This window comes from Sceloporus occidentalis, unplaced genomic scaffold (assembly GCF_023333645.1).
Source record: "Sceloporus occidentalis isolate IW3139 unplaced genomic scaffold, rSceOcc1.0.p SCAF_1, whole genome shotgun sequence".
NCBI lineage: Eukaryota > Metazoa > Chordata > Lepidosauria > Squamata > Phrynosomatidae > Sceloporus > Sceloporus occidentalis.
The window spans coordinates 20,628,592-20,643,267 of NW_028316981.1; the positions used below are offsets into that span (position 1 = coordinate 20,628,592).

The 14,676-nt window shown below is 40.7% G+C and overlaps 1 protein-coding gene across 1 annotated transcript; it reads right to left on the reverse strand.

Moving 5' to 3' along the window:
• Positions 1–281: 281 nt before the first annotated feature.
• LOC149321080 (vomeronasal type-2 receptor 26-like) lies at positions 282–9,742 on the reverse strand. Its single transcript, XM_089506610.1, has 6 exons — positions 9,543–9,742; positions 7,876–8,167; positions 5,085–5,921; positions 2,373–2,600; positions 2,036–2,162; positions 282–1,189 (listed from the first exon to the last, which is right to left on the reverse strand). The coding sequence occupies exons 1-6, from the start codon at positions 9,740–9,742 to the stop codon at positions 282–284; spliced, it is 2,592 nt and encodes an 863-aa protein (XP_089362736.1).
• Positions 9,743–14,676: the final 4,934 nt, after the last annotated feature.

The window sequence follows — 14,676 nt, forward strand, 5'->3', positions numbered from 1 at the left end:
CATAGCTGGCTATTCCATAAGATATCAGGAAATAAGAAGGTGGAATCTGATGTGCATAGGAATGCTAGGACTGGGATCACTATATACACCTCCATTCCAATTTTAGCTTGTTTGCATTCTTCACAATGTGTGAATAGGGCTTTTATGGCATCTAACATCTCAGAGAGGAATCATGATGATTATCATGGGCATGAATCATATCCATGGAGCATGTTTATGTTACTATTTCAGATACACTGTACAAATAATTTCAGAGTAGAAAAGAACACATTTATAATCAGCTATGTTTTCTTCCTGTTCGCCATAAGGTGTTCCTTTGTATTTAAATAAGGCTTCAGTACAATGATATAACATTTGGGAAAGAAGATGCAACCCAGTAACCCAGCACTGGAAGCCACAATGGAAAAGACTTGCACAGCTACCATGTATTTACCTTTTGTGCTCAGGTAGGTGGGCACGAAGGACACCCAAACACTACAAAAGACCAGCATGCTGAAGGTGATGAACTTGGCTTCATTGAACCCTCCAGGCAGCTTCCTAGCTAAGAAAGCCACAATAAAGGAAATAATAGCCAGAAGGCCAATGTAACCCAGGGCACAGTAGAACATGATGGAAGACCCCTCGTTGCACTGTAGGATAATTTGCCTGATCTTGGAATTCATGCTAAATTCTGGGTAGGGAGGAGAGGTGCCAATCCAGACAATGCAGATGCCAAACTGAATAATGGAGCCAAAAAAGACAATGGCATTTCCCAGATTCTTCCCCACCCATTTCTGTATTCTGTTCCCTGGTTTTGTGGCTACAAATGCCAGTACCACAGTGATTGTTTTTGCCAGAACAGAGCAGATAGCAATAGAGAAGATAATGTTAAAGGCAGTTTGGCGGAGAAGGCAAGTCACTTTTTGGGGCTCACCAATGAACAGAAATGAGGACAGACAGGCAAGCAAGATGGAGACAAGGAGGATGTAGGTGAGGTTGCAGTTGTTGGCTTTGACTATTGGAGTGTCACGGTGCTTAAGAAAGATTCCTAGAACAAAACCTGTAGCTAGACACAAGAACAGGGAAAAGAAGACTAATATAATCCCCAGAAGTTCACCAAAAGATAGGAAGTCAATTATCTTAGAGATGCATTTATCTTTGCTGATATTTGAATACTGATCTTCAGAACACTGTTGACAGTGATCTGCATCTGTGAAAGAAACAGATATTTCAGTTGCTCAGATTGTTTCCTATCAATATATTGATTACCAACATTTATTTCTTTATTTATCTAATACCATTATAGGTAGTTTTCCTCAATACCATGCTTCTTATTTATTTCAGTTCATAAGTAACATGAACCGAGTCAGGAACACAGTGAAAAAAGTTACTTGTTAAAGGAAATAGTCATCAGAGAATTGATTGCTCTTGATCTAAAAAGGCCAAAATATATCATTAAGCAATAGCCATGTCTAAATTAGGGATGAGACAAAATGGAGGACGCAAAGCAAAATTAACTCTTCATCAAAGCACCCTGGAGACTTGTGGGTATGAGTATAATACAGTTGGTCCTCCATATCCACATATTTTTTAATCCACTGATTCAGACATCAACAGCTTGAAAATGTTAATAAATATATTAATTCCAAAAAGCAAGCCTTGATCTTGCCATTTTATATAAGACACACTATTTTACTATGCCATTGTATTTAATAGGACAGATTTTGGTAGTCACGGGAGATTCTGGAACCAAACCCTGACATACACCAAGGACCCACTGTAATCCAATATGTAATTTAAGGGTGTCAGTTTAGGGAAGGCCAGCCAAAGAAATAGTCTACAGGAGGAGCCTGCTCAGGACTATTCCAGATTCACAAGAACAATATTATTTATTAAAACCACATGGTGAAAAATGTTTATTTTAATTTCTGGATCTGAATTTTACAAAGCTGAGCCTCCTTCATGCCAAATGTCTTTAAGAAACACAACACAATGATTATCACCATATATCTGCTCTTCCTTCCCCAGTGTCTGCTATTTCTTTAAAGCCACCTACCTTGGTGGACAGAAATGGTCCCATCTGTGCATTGGGTACAAACATAGCAGCAAACTGGCTGTCCTTCTGGGACCATCTTCCTATATCCAGGCAGGCAGCTTGGCATACAGACAGAACGGGGTATTGTCTAAAAGGCATCAAGGAATGAAATAATATTTGAGAGCATTATCTTTTCTCTATAAAAAATGAATTTGTTAAAAAAATGAAATACATTATCTTTGCTGATGCAGGTACAGCAGCAGGGATGGGAACTGATAATTTGAACTGGAGGTCTCCAGGATCATTGTTGAGACATGCAACTTCTATTTTATACCAGTTTGTAAAATATTTTTCTCACCTTGTTAAACCATTTGGGCCAAGTGATGGCTTCTTCATGAATAGTCATCTCCACACCTGATGAAGTCTCTCTTTGTAGCTTCCCCACTTTCACTCTTCTAGCAGATTCATTTGGAAACATAACCAGGTTCACAACATCATAGTCAGCCACCAGCTCCCCATCACTGTCAAAATACACCTCGCCCATGGCAGCACTGTTAAAGTGGACATTTCTCAGAAAAGGGTGAAGCTAGAAAGAGATGGAAATGCCAATATTTGTAAAATGAAAAGATGATTCAGAAGCCTTGTTTCTGTCTTACCAATGCTTTTGAGACATTAAAGATTCCTTAGTACTTAAGACAATAATTCTACTGAATTTGTAATGCCTGAAGAAACCAGGCCTTTGCAACTCATGGAGAGAGATGGGGCAATGCCAGACCCTAAAGGAGACTGGTTGGAATGATAAATGGACAACAACATGGAACATGAAAAGAGACAGCAGAGAAACATCCCTCTGGTTGGGGTTTTTTGGGCAAGACTGCAAAACCAACCTTTCATTGTTTAGTTTTCTCAGGGCAAGTTGACAAGTCTTAATGGGCTAGTTGTACCGTACCATCTTGGGAAGACAGGTTTGAACAGATACACTTAACTAGATGTAACAGATTTTTTAAAACCAGATTTAACCAATTTAAACACATTTAGCCCTTAAACAGATTTAAACAAGTACAGCTCCAGTAGCCAAACATAGCTTAGGGACTGAAGGCGCTTCATAATCTAGGTCATAAGAATCATTTCTCTAGCCCTCTACCAGCTGTTATAAGTAGCAAAAGCTGTCTGTCTTCTAGGGATCGATCTTTGTAATATTTCTTATTCTCAACAAGAAAGGATTTTCTAAATATCTCAACATAATTACACAAACAAATGTACATTTTGACAGTTTTTCACATTTTAAAACTTTTTTTGGCTAAAAAGCTTTTATGTAAGAAACATTTTCTGTGTAAAACACGCACTCCTGCAGCCCTCCTCCTCAACTATTGTGGCTTTGTTGTACAAAATCCAGTGTTGGGGTTTTGGGTCCTCCCCACACCAATTAGTTACCCCGCAAAATCCTGAAATGACAAAACAAAACAAGGACAAAATAAAACAAATAAACAAACAAAAACACAACCATAAAGAAATGCTCATCCAATAGGGAGATTTTTTTAAAAAAAAATTTATTTGTGTATGTGAATAAAAACAGTGAAGTCACATTTATTTATTATTTTATATCCTGCTTTTGTCCTCTGTAGGACCCAAAGTGGCTTTCAACATATATTAAAATAATACAGCTAAAACAGTCTAAAATACAAACATTGGGGGAGCTTTCTGCTACCTTGGCAGGGGATCCTGTCAAAACCCTGGTATGGCAAAATGACCAGGTTGTTGACAAGATCATTCCTAAGCATCCCATCTCATGGAGTGGAACTAAACCACTCCCTAGTTTTTCTATGGAGCTGACAGCAATGAAAAGAATGAGACAGAGACTAGAGTGACAGGGGCAGAAAACTCAGTGTGACTACAACCGAAAACAGTCCAAAATCTATCTAAAGGCTTACAGTGGGGCAATAAAACATCTAAAAACATTATAGCTGCACAGAACTGTTCAGTACAGTTGTTTTGAGTGGGCACAGATTGGTTACATTCTGGTTCAGAGAACGTACACTACTGAACAGCTAGTTGTTTTGCAGTTAAAATCTCACAGATTCACTCTGACTTAGACATCAGAGTTGATACAGTCTTGCTGTATCCAATTTTGGCTCCCTTGTCCAGTATTGATGGATACTTTTCAATTTGTGCAGCCTAAGGATGTGGACAGGATCCTTGGAGAACTGATAGCCATCACATATATTCTAGACCCTTGCCCTTCTTGGTTTATTAAACAGGCCAGAGGAGGACTGGCTGAGTGAGTAAGGGAAGTGATAAATGCCTCTTTACAGCAAGGCAAGGTCCCAGCACATTGAAGTAGGCTATGGTAAGACCTCTTATGAAAAATAACCTTCCCTGGACCCCTCAAGATTAGATAACTATAGGCCAGTCTTCAACCTTCCATTTTTTGGCAAAGTTCCATTTTTTTGGCAATGAAACAGAACGACTTTGGTGAACGACCTGCACAGGGAACTAGACAGTGGAAGTGTATCTCTGTTGGTTCCACTGGACCTCTCAGCAGCTTTCGATACTATTGACCACAGTATCCTTTTGAGTTGCCATTCTGTAATGGGGCTTGGAGGCACTGTTCTACTGTGGTTCCCCTCTTTCCTGGCATTCTCATCGGTTGGTGCAGGGGGATTCCTGTTTGACTCCTTAGCCATTGCCCTATTCCCAATGCTATATGAATCTGCTGGGAGTGGTTGTCCAAAGTTTCAGGGCCAGGTGTCAGTATGCTGACCTTTGTATATTTTTAATTATGATGTTTTTTTAATTTGTATGCAACTTTGTTTTTCAATTTTGAGGGGAAAGCATGATATAAATAAAAACAAGGAGGAGGAGGAAGAAGATACCTTTATAAAATAGATGAAGATTTGTCTTTCCTCCCAGGACTCAGATAGTCTTTTTCATTGTCTTTCCCATGATTTTGGAGCCTTTTGCAAAACCCCTGTCTTCCACTGTGCTATTGTTTGTCACAACTGGGGCAGAAGCAGCAGTAAATAAAAAGAACAATAGTCATAAAGTCTGCTATAATGGTTATTTTTCTTACCTCCCATGACTGTGCTCTACCTGTAAGGTCCAGTCTATCTTTTGCTTTCATCATGTGGCCAGAGAAGGATGTTATCATGGCATGAAAGGCATGTACCACAACATAGACAGCATTGTAAATATTGTAGCTCTCAGAAGACATGCCTTTCTTAAGCCAATCTGGGGGAAGATCTTCCAGATTTCCCCTCATTGTACATCTTTTCCATATCTTCCTTGAGAATCTGTGGTTGGAATCATAGCAGTCAAATATTTCAGACCAGACATGTTCAAAGGTATCCCTATCTTGGATCAGGAGAAGGTCTTGAAATTTTGATCTCCTGTCTGTTTGGATGACGAATGACAAAGCACCATGGAAGAACATGATATCCCAGTATGAAAAAGATGTGCTTAAAGTGAAGCCCCACAAAGCTGTAGAGATCCACACTTTCCCTGGAGGGGCATAGATTAACTTTTCAATACTAGAAAGAACAACATGAAGCAGAATCATTGAGTCAGAATCCCCATAGTAAATGAGCACATTGACTTTCTCTTCTGTGAGATGTGCCACTAAGTTAACCAATTCGTTTTCCAAAACAGGAATGCCATCAACAAATATTAGTGGGAAACTGTATGTGAAGGCTACACAAACCCCACTCTTAGAGACCATTTCTTCCATGGTTCTCAGAAACTGATCTCCACCATCAGTATTTGGAGCAACAAGGCCAACCCATACCCATTTGAAATGGAGCAGCATCTTAACTAGCCCCAGGTACTGTGGGGTTTCCTTGGGGCTCATCCAGTAGGAGAAGGGGAACTGTGTTCTCTCATACAGAACATGGTTGACAAAGCCATAAGTGAGCTAAAAACGAAAGAAACAGATGAATATACTACTAGCTGAAAATGGCTTATGCTTAGCACTATAATTCTGTGTATCAGGGTAGGAGGATTGTTTCCCATAGGCATGTTAGCCAATGGTAGTGTGCACCCACAGCTGCACTGACACAGGCATACACTTCACTGCCCATTGACTAATACAGGCTTGAGTTCCCACATTTTTTCCCATCGGTGCCCCCTTCCCAGAACCAAACTTCCATGGATTAATTATTATTATTATTATTATTATTATTATTATTATTATTATTAACCTTTATTTATAAAGCACTGTAAATTTACACAGCTCTGTACATACAGTCTTTTTAATGAGACGGTTCCCTGCCCTCAGGCTTACAATCTAAAAAGACACCACAAAAAAGGAGAAGGGAATAGTGGTGGGGAAGGGGATGAGGTCCAGCAGTTCCTCTCTACCTCCAAGGCCTGGACCAAGGCAGATGGACTGGAGGGAGGGCTTGGCTTCATAATGGATGGAAAGAGCTCACTAGATTCCCAAATTTACTTCTGCAATTCCTCTCAAAATGGCAACTGGATGTGATGTGATGTGATGCAGGATCAAGAATGATTGGTCCCTGTCCCCTTGCTGTACATGTTTACTGAGACGTTAATCTCATTGGTCAAGATCCTGTGTAAAGCTGACAAAGTACACAGCTTTGCCAGCTCAGTTATGCAGAACTAGTGCCTTTTAGAAAGGAAGGATGGAGGCTATGACCCCAGAGGCAGCATAATCTGTGCCAGCATTTGATCAGAAGCTTCCCAGTGCACTCCATGGGCCAAAAAGAGGATGACATGACCGTGGAGGGCAGGGGAAGAACTGGACATAGAATCTGGACAAATGTAAGAGACTGGCCATTGCACTATTAGGTACACAGAGGGAACTGTTTATGTGTTGTGTGCCTTCTATGCCAGCATAGAAGGATCCCAGTTTTAGTATTGAATGGGTCTTGATCTGAAGTAGATTGGCATAACTTCTGTAATCACTTTCCTGGAAATAAGCCCCTTTTAAATAAATGGGATTTATTTCTTGTTAGACATGCATAGGTCCCAGCCAGGGAGAAAGGTGGCATAAAAATAAAGTAAATAAATGAAAGTAAATAAAATGCACAGAAGGAGGTGAGGGGATGAAGTATATGTTAGTTAAATGTTATGATACACAACTGTACACTTTGGAATGATTCTGAAGTTTAACATGATATATTCTTTATTTCTTATTTCTTGTTTATTTTATTTATTTATTTCATTTTTATGCCACCTTTTCCCCAAAAAGGGAGCCAAGGCAGCTCCCAAGACAAAACACATCAAAAACAATTTAAAAAAAACTTATTTGTACAAGAGTACAACTAGAGACATTATTGCATAATTGTATGATACTGTGTGTGTGTGTGTGTATTGTTGTAAAATATATTTATATTACTTTGGTTAAATTTTAAGTGGGTTTATGGAAAATATTTGCCTGCAAACAAAAATAAAGAAATAATACGAGAAAGATGCACTTGATATTTTTAGGGACTAGGCTTGAAAAAATGAATTGAAAATTCCCAAAAACATCAAAATAAAGTTAATAGAATATAGTGAAAAAAGTTGAAAATTTTTCAAGAACTTCCAGTTGTCTTTTATTTTGTTGGGGGAAGAGTAGGCAAATATTTTTGATTTCACTTCAAACGTGTTTTATATCAACTTTAATCTTTGTAGTGGTATCCACAGATACAGAAAGCTAACACTGGGAAGTTATATTCAGAACAAATGTTCACCACAGCTTTCTTTTCCAACAATGGGAAATCAGCAAAGGAAGGAGATAGGTTTTACCTACTCTTCAGACTCCCCTAAAATCACCAGTTTCATATTTTTGAGAAGGCTTTGAATCCAGATGTTAACAGGAAGGCCTGAGATTTGCATTGTCTGGTTGTCATCACTGTCCTTACCTGAGGGACTTTGTAGATTTCTAAGACAGTTGCCATCTGAAAAAAGGTTTCAAAGTCTCCTCCTTGGATAACAGCCAGGAGCTTTTCCTGCTGTCCACACCTGAAATTAGGGACCATCCAGTGCCCAGTAGAAAGCATGTCTATTGTGGCTTCATAGACTACCCTTGTGCTGAAACAGTTTTCATAGAGATTATAACCTAAGGTGATATTGGGTAAGAGCTGTGGATTTTGATTGATCTCATTAACGGCAAGCAAAATGGCCAAGATGTGCTGGTAGTTCCTCTTCAATAGCCTGTATTGAAAATTAAACTCAAGATAAATGTCTACACAAACACACTGTGACTTGCATCATGTTTAGCAGTTATGAGAACCTAAGCTGGACCTATGATCTTATAACTGCTGGGGATTCATGTTTATGGTTCTATATGATCAAACATAGCCCACAGTACATGCTTTTACAGCCTGGCCGTGTCCTGGCCAAAGTGTTTCTGAGGTGCTGGAGATTTAGCCTCTCCAGCTGCTTGTTCTTCATAACAAACATAATCTCCTAGTGTCCTGATTCCCAATGACTCAGAAATGCTTCAGTCAGGCTGCTGCAAGGGCACAAAGGTAGGCTGTGTCACCAGATAAACTACAGTGATGGACCTTTCATCTAAATGTGTAAAATACATTCTAATGGGCTGCCCCCTTGGACAGTACACTTATAAGCATTTTTATGTAAGATATGTAAGAACTGTGCTTCAAATTCCACTTTTCCAACAATCATATGTTGTCAACTGTTCTGTGCTCAAGAGGTGCCACCAGATGAAGCAAGACAGCACAGGCCTTCCTTCCTGTTAAATCCAGCTACGGTACTGAGAGATACCTTCTAGCTATAGTGGGGTGGACATTATTCCTTTGTGAAGTTGTCTAGGAATTTTTTAAAATTTTTACCAGTAAAGAGATTATAGACATGATATTTGCAAAGAATATCAGAAGGTCTTTATCTATTTCAAGCCCCCCAAGTCTACAGTTTGCATGCCAAATGTAGATACTGTTGAATCAAACACTGAGTGAGCTGTTAGACCTCCCACCCTGATATTTCAGGTCAGTTGTCTCCCTTTTTAATTTTTTATGTTTCAGTATTTCACTCCACATTCCCTTTAGTTTAGTTTTAGAACAGATAATATTTCTACTAATATGTGTTGACCTCAGGATATAAGAGAGCTAACTGTGCACATGCACTCACTAGGTAATGTACACAATATATTTGCAGCTAAAATTTAATCTCCTGTACTTTCTTTACACAAGTACTATAATTCCTTTATACTTCCCCTGGATGCTTGTCAATGGAATCTATCTGTTTCACCTAAGTGATAGATGAGTAATGGTCTCATCAAATCTACAATATCCATTTTGGGCCTAGTACAGAGCCCTGGCTTGCACATTCTGTGAATTCAAACTCAAAAGCCCATGTGTCTTGTGAATTCACAGTTGATCCTAATAAAAGGTATTGTGCACCTGTGGGTCTTGGAAATATCTGCATACTAGGAATAAGTGTACATATATGTACACTAGAAATGTTGTCTTCAGAAAAGTAATTCAAAACACTCAAGACACTGAGTGGAACTGGCCAGATCAGGATTATCTGACAGAAAGGAAAGCATAAAAGAGCAAGAAGTACTTACAGTAATAATTCATCAACAGGGTCATACTGAAAGGTGTGTGTAGGGAACATAGCTGTCCTCATAGGTACAACTCCAGTAATGAGATAATCTCCTGATCTGTAATAATCATATGGTGGTAGCATTTTTGGATGAGAGAAATCTGTATTTTCTTCTGTCCCTACCCCAAAGGGCAAATGAAGTAACAGTAGCAATGGGATCATTTGGGCAGGAGAGGTCTTTCAGTATGACCACCAATTGGCTCAACAGCAAAAAAATTAGGCAGTTAAGAAGTCCATCTCCCCTGGAAGTCTCATACTAGGACTAAATTCACAGATGAGGATCTGAGCATTTTCAGCATTTCAGCATTTTCAGTCAGGCAGTTGGACTCTCTGCACCCTAAATACTGATCTTTAGTAGCCTTGGACCTTTATTTGTATATAAATCATATATAATTCTCTTTCCCATTTTGAAGCAAGAAATTACTGTTGATCTCAAAAATGAACCCTTGAGTAGAAATGTTAGGGGATTTTGGTAGAAGAAACACAATTCAACACAGTGATTCCAATAATTATAGAGGAAAGATAATTATCACCTTCAAGGTGTATATTCTCTTTGCAGCCCCATGTAAAGAGGCAAAGCAGGAGAAAACATGTTTGCAAAAGTCCATCCAGACTTTCTCATGTCTTGCTATGAGCCACTGGCTGACATTCTTTTACTATCTTAGGCCCGATACAGACTGGCACTTTGTGCTGGCCTGTGGGCAGAGTTAGGGCACAGCCTCCACATGCTGGGTGCCCTAGCCCTGCCCCCACGGTGCCGGTCTACATGGCATGCACCATCATGATGCCCTGGTACTGCAACCACATGATGCAGCACCAAAGAGCTATGGTGCCCCTTGGAAGGCACAAAAGGAGCCATTTTTGCACTTTCCAGCAGCCAGATTGGGGCGGTGGCGTGAGGTTGCCACAGCCCCAATCTGGCCAGTAAAGGGACAGCTACAGACTGCCCTTTTGGGACAGTCTGTATAGCCCCATAGGTGCATTGCACTGAATTGTGCTGTTCATATATGTTGTGACCCTCTGTGAATCCCAGTTCTGGGAAAAGAGCGGGATATAAATGATGATGATGATGATGATGATGATGATGATGATGATGATGATGCCTTTAAATGCAGTTTCTGCATGTATCTTGTTTTAGATAGGGTACAAAGGACTATTCTGGGACACTATCTGACCATGTGTCCCTCATGCTATCAAACTTCCCCTTTCCCACAGTCCTGTTCCCCAGCCCATCTTCAGTGTACTGGGGTGGTGGGGATAAATATGTAATGGTCTACCCTTTATCTGTTGCCTCCCATCATTCTCTTGGTGTGGAATACCTATTGTAGAGCTTTCTAAGGAGCTTATCACTCAGGAAAATAACCCGACATCAGCCCAATGGGATGCAGTTGGGACACGTGATGAAGGTGGGAATTACCACACTGTAAGTCACTGCTGATTTCACCAGGCAACAGCATCACTGGTCCCAGCCATGCTCAGCCTGCCAGTTTTAAAATTCGGGGAGCTTTTGATTTTAAGAGCGGGCCAGCTGAGCATCACTGGGACCCTCGATATTGTCTCCTGGCAGAATCAGCGGCGATTTACAGTGCAGTAATTCCCGCCTGCGTCATGTGTCCCAGCTGCATCCTGTTGGCCTGATGCTGGATTATTTGCCTGAGTGATAAGTTCTTAAGAGTAGCCTAGAGCAGTGATTCCCTGGCAGTACCACCTTCTTGGGGATGGTGGAAAGATCCATAGGGACGATGAAGAAAAAGAGGGTGGCGGGGGGGGGGGGGGGGAGCATCATAATAAATAAATAAATAAAATAATAAAACTTTTATTTCTATCCCAAAGTAAGTTGGGCCCAAGCCATGTAGGGTTTTAAAGGTGATAACCAACACCTTGTGATAACCAACACCATCAGTCCAAGTATGTGCATACAAGGAAGATGCAGGGAACCAGTGCCCTTTAGGACTATAGTGGGAATGAGGGTTGCATGAAACTTCTCTTTTTCAGAGACCTTAAAACCACCACACAGTCTTGTTGATCACTTTATATGGTGGTGTCTCCTACCTTCTTTAGCTGTATTGCCCCCCCCCCCCCAGGTGTGGTAGAAAAAGCTATTGGGGGTTGAGGGAAAAGGGGGTGGCAGGGGGCTGTGAGGAAACAGGATGCAACAGAGGGGCCTTTTGTCTAAGTACTGGTGTTCAAGAAATACAAGGGGGACCAGTGGCCTTTAGGACCATGGTGGGGATGAGGATTGCATGAAACTTCTTTTCAGGGTACCTTTCAGTCTCGCTGATCACTTTGTGTGGTGGTGTCCCCCACCCTTTGTCTACCAGCCTAAACTCATTCCTTCAGCTGTGTCTTTTGCTTTTTTGGCGGTGGTTTGTTGTGCCACCAGAGATCTCTGACAGAGATACTAAATACTTCATAAAACTACAAACCGGAGAATTCCATAGCACTGAGCCATGGTAATTAAAGTGGTGCCAAACTGCAGTGCAGATGCAGCCTTAGTCCTGGTGCTCAGTGCTCCTGCTCATAAACTGTCTATAATCCAGGCATCATGGCTCAGTGTCCCCAGCAGATGGAGCTCTTGGAGAGCTGGAAGAGCTAAACATACTATTTAATAGTCTATGACCACAGATAATTTACTAAACTTTAAAGCAGACACTTTGAAATAATTCAAGGCTTTCTATACTGTAGCTCAGTCATTAATCAGAATGGAGGCTGTGAGCAACCAACCAGACGAAAACTAGGACTTGAAGAGCAGCTGTGAAGGAATAAAACAAGATCCTGAAGTGTAAAGCTATATCATTGAATGCTAAAGTTAGGATTGTTCATGCCATTGTATTTCCCATTTCCATGCATGGTTGTGAAAGTGGGACAGTAAGGAAAGCTGATAGGAAGAAAATCAACTCAATTGAAATATGGTGCTGGAGAAGAGTTCTACAGATACCATGGACTGTTAAAAAGATAAACCATTGAGTCCTAGAACAAATGAAGCCTAAAGTCTCCTTAGAAGCCAAGATAACTAATCTGAGACTCATACTTTGCACATATGAAAAGGCATGACTTTCTAGAAAAGACAATAATGATTGGTAAGGTAGAGGGTAGCAGGAAAAAAGGAAGACCACATTCTAGATGGATAGATTCTACCAAGGAGGCCACAGTCCTGAATCAGCTAGACCCGGAGAGGCCTGTTGATGACAGGTTGACTTAGAGATCTCTCCTTCATGGGGTTACCATTAAGTCAAAGTTGACTTGATGGCGGTTAACAACAAAGGCTTATTTAACTTAGCAGTTCATGTCTGAGTAAAGAGCTCAGATACATCCCAGACAAGGAAATCTGGATTTGGTCCTTCAGAAAGTACTGCATGTCCTCATTCTTTGAAACTAATTTCCAGAAATCTATGAGGCTTATCACATTATTAAATAAACTTTGCAGGCAAACAAAAAGATGTGTGTGTGTTTTTCTCCCTCTGCATGACATCGTTCTCTTTCGTTCTTTTCCAGTTGTAAAACCGTGGGAGAGGGTCGTAAAAGTGTCGTAAAAGTGTCCCATTTACCAAGCTGAAATAATCAATTTGGCAAAAATGATACTTTTACAATGCTCTCCCATGCTTTTACAACAATGCAGAGGGAGGAAAAAAACACACTCATCTTTTCATTTGCCTGACAAGTTTGTTTAATAAAAAGATAAGGCTATATGTTTCAGAGCAAGCCTTACCTTACTTCAATAAGCTTCTATCTGTCTGTCAGATCATCTTAGGCGGGTTACACACCGCCATGAAAGTACGCACAGAGCGCGTACTAGGGTTAGGGAGGTGCTGTGCTTCTGCACCTCCCTAACCCTAATACGCACTCCGCTTGTAAAAAATGACGGCGGTCGTTCCAGACGGCCACTGCCATGAGGACGTCACGGCGCCTGGTTTGCGGTGCCGCTTTGCATCACTGGGCGCAGCCTTCAGACGGCTGCGCCCAGTGAAGCAAGGGAGAAAGGGGCCAAGTGGCCCCTTTCTCCCCCCCCCCCGCTGCCGCGGGGTGTCCTTGGGGCTTGAAGCCCCAAGGACACCCCTTTTCAGGCTGCGGGGAAGTGGCGTTTTGCCGCTTCCCCGCAGCCTGAAAAGCGGCGGATCGGGGCCTCAGCAGCTGCTGTTCTAGCAGCTGAGGCCCCGATACACCGGGGAAAGGGGCGGGTACAGCCCGCCTCAAATAGGTGGTCTGTAACCTGCCTTACTTTCTCTAATCTGCCTCTTTCCTCTAGGTGCACCTGTTTCAGATCTCAGGAACCTTTGGGGAAAATACAATTGAACTTAGATTATTCTGGATAACCTGTATAGAATACCATGTCTGTTGAAGCAAAAACAACAAAGAACATAGCATCTTTAATATAAATAATTTTAAGTTGGCATTGTTTATTTGTTGGTTTAATTAAAATGTTTTTGTCCTGCCCAATTATCTTGAGCTCTCAGGGTAATGAACAATTTAAACATTTTCAAATTAAAGTCAGTAAATAGTTTAAATATGATAAAATAAGATACATTTAAATAAGATAAAACATATTAAATAATTCTAAGGAGTTAAAAGATCTTTAAAAGACTAGAAGAATTTAAACCATGCATATTGTAAAAACATAAACTGGACCCCAATGGTTTTAACATAAAGTTATATCCTGACCTAGCACCAATAGATAGATAGATAGAGAAGATAGATTAGATAGATAGATAGATAGATAGATAGATAGATAGATAGATAGCGCACCAACTGGGCCTTCAAGGGCATTCCACAAGGGCAGTGCCATGACCAAAAAGGCCCTCTCCTATGTTCTCTCAGATCATATTGGAATCCAGGAGATGACCTCTTCAGCAGCTTTCAGTCCTTGGACCAGTTTATAAAAGAAGAAGCATACCTTTGAGCATCAGGATTCCAAGCCAGAATGGCTTAGAGAGGTGGGCATGTTTATCCTGGAGAAGAAAAGGTTAAGAGTTGACATGGTAGCTATCTTTAAATATTTGAAAGAATGTGATATGAAAAAAGGAGCAAGCTTGTTTTCTGCTCCAGCGACAAAGGAATGAGTACAAACTACAGGAAAAGAGATTCCACCTCAACATTAG

What these genes read in the sequence shown, in the direction of transcription:
- LOC149321080 (XM_089506610.1), bottom strand. Translation starts at nt 9,742, where the DNA reads ATGATCCCATTGCTACTGTTACTTCATTTGCCCTTTGGGGTAGGGACA. An exon ending in AAATCTACAAAGTCCCTCAG is followed by an intron (nt 5,922 to 7,875) that starts GTAAGGACAGTG and finishes TTTCGTTTTTAG; the next exon opens with CTCACTTATGGCTTTGTCAA. An exon ending in GGCCCAAATGGTTTAACAAG is followed by an intron (nt 2,163 to 2,372) that starts GTGAGAAAAATA and finishes GATGCCTTTTAG; the next exon opens with ACAATACCCCGTTCTGTCTG.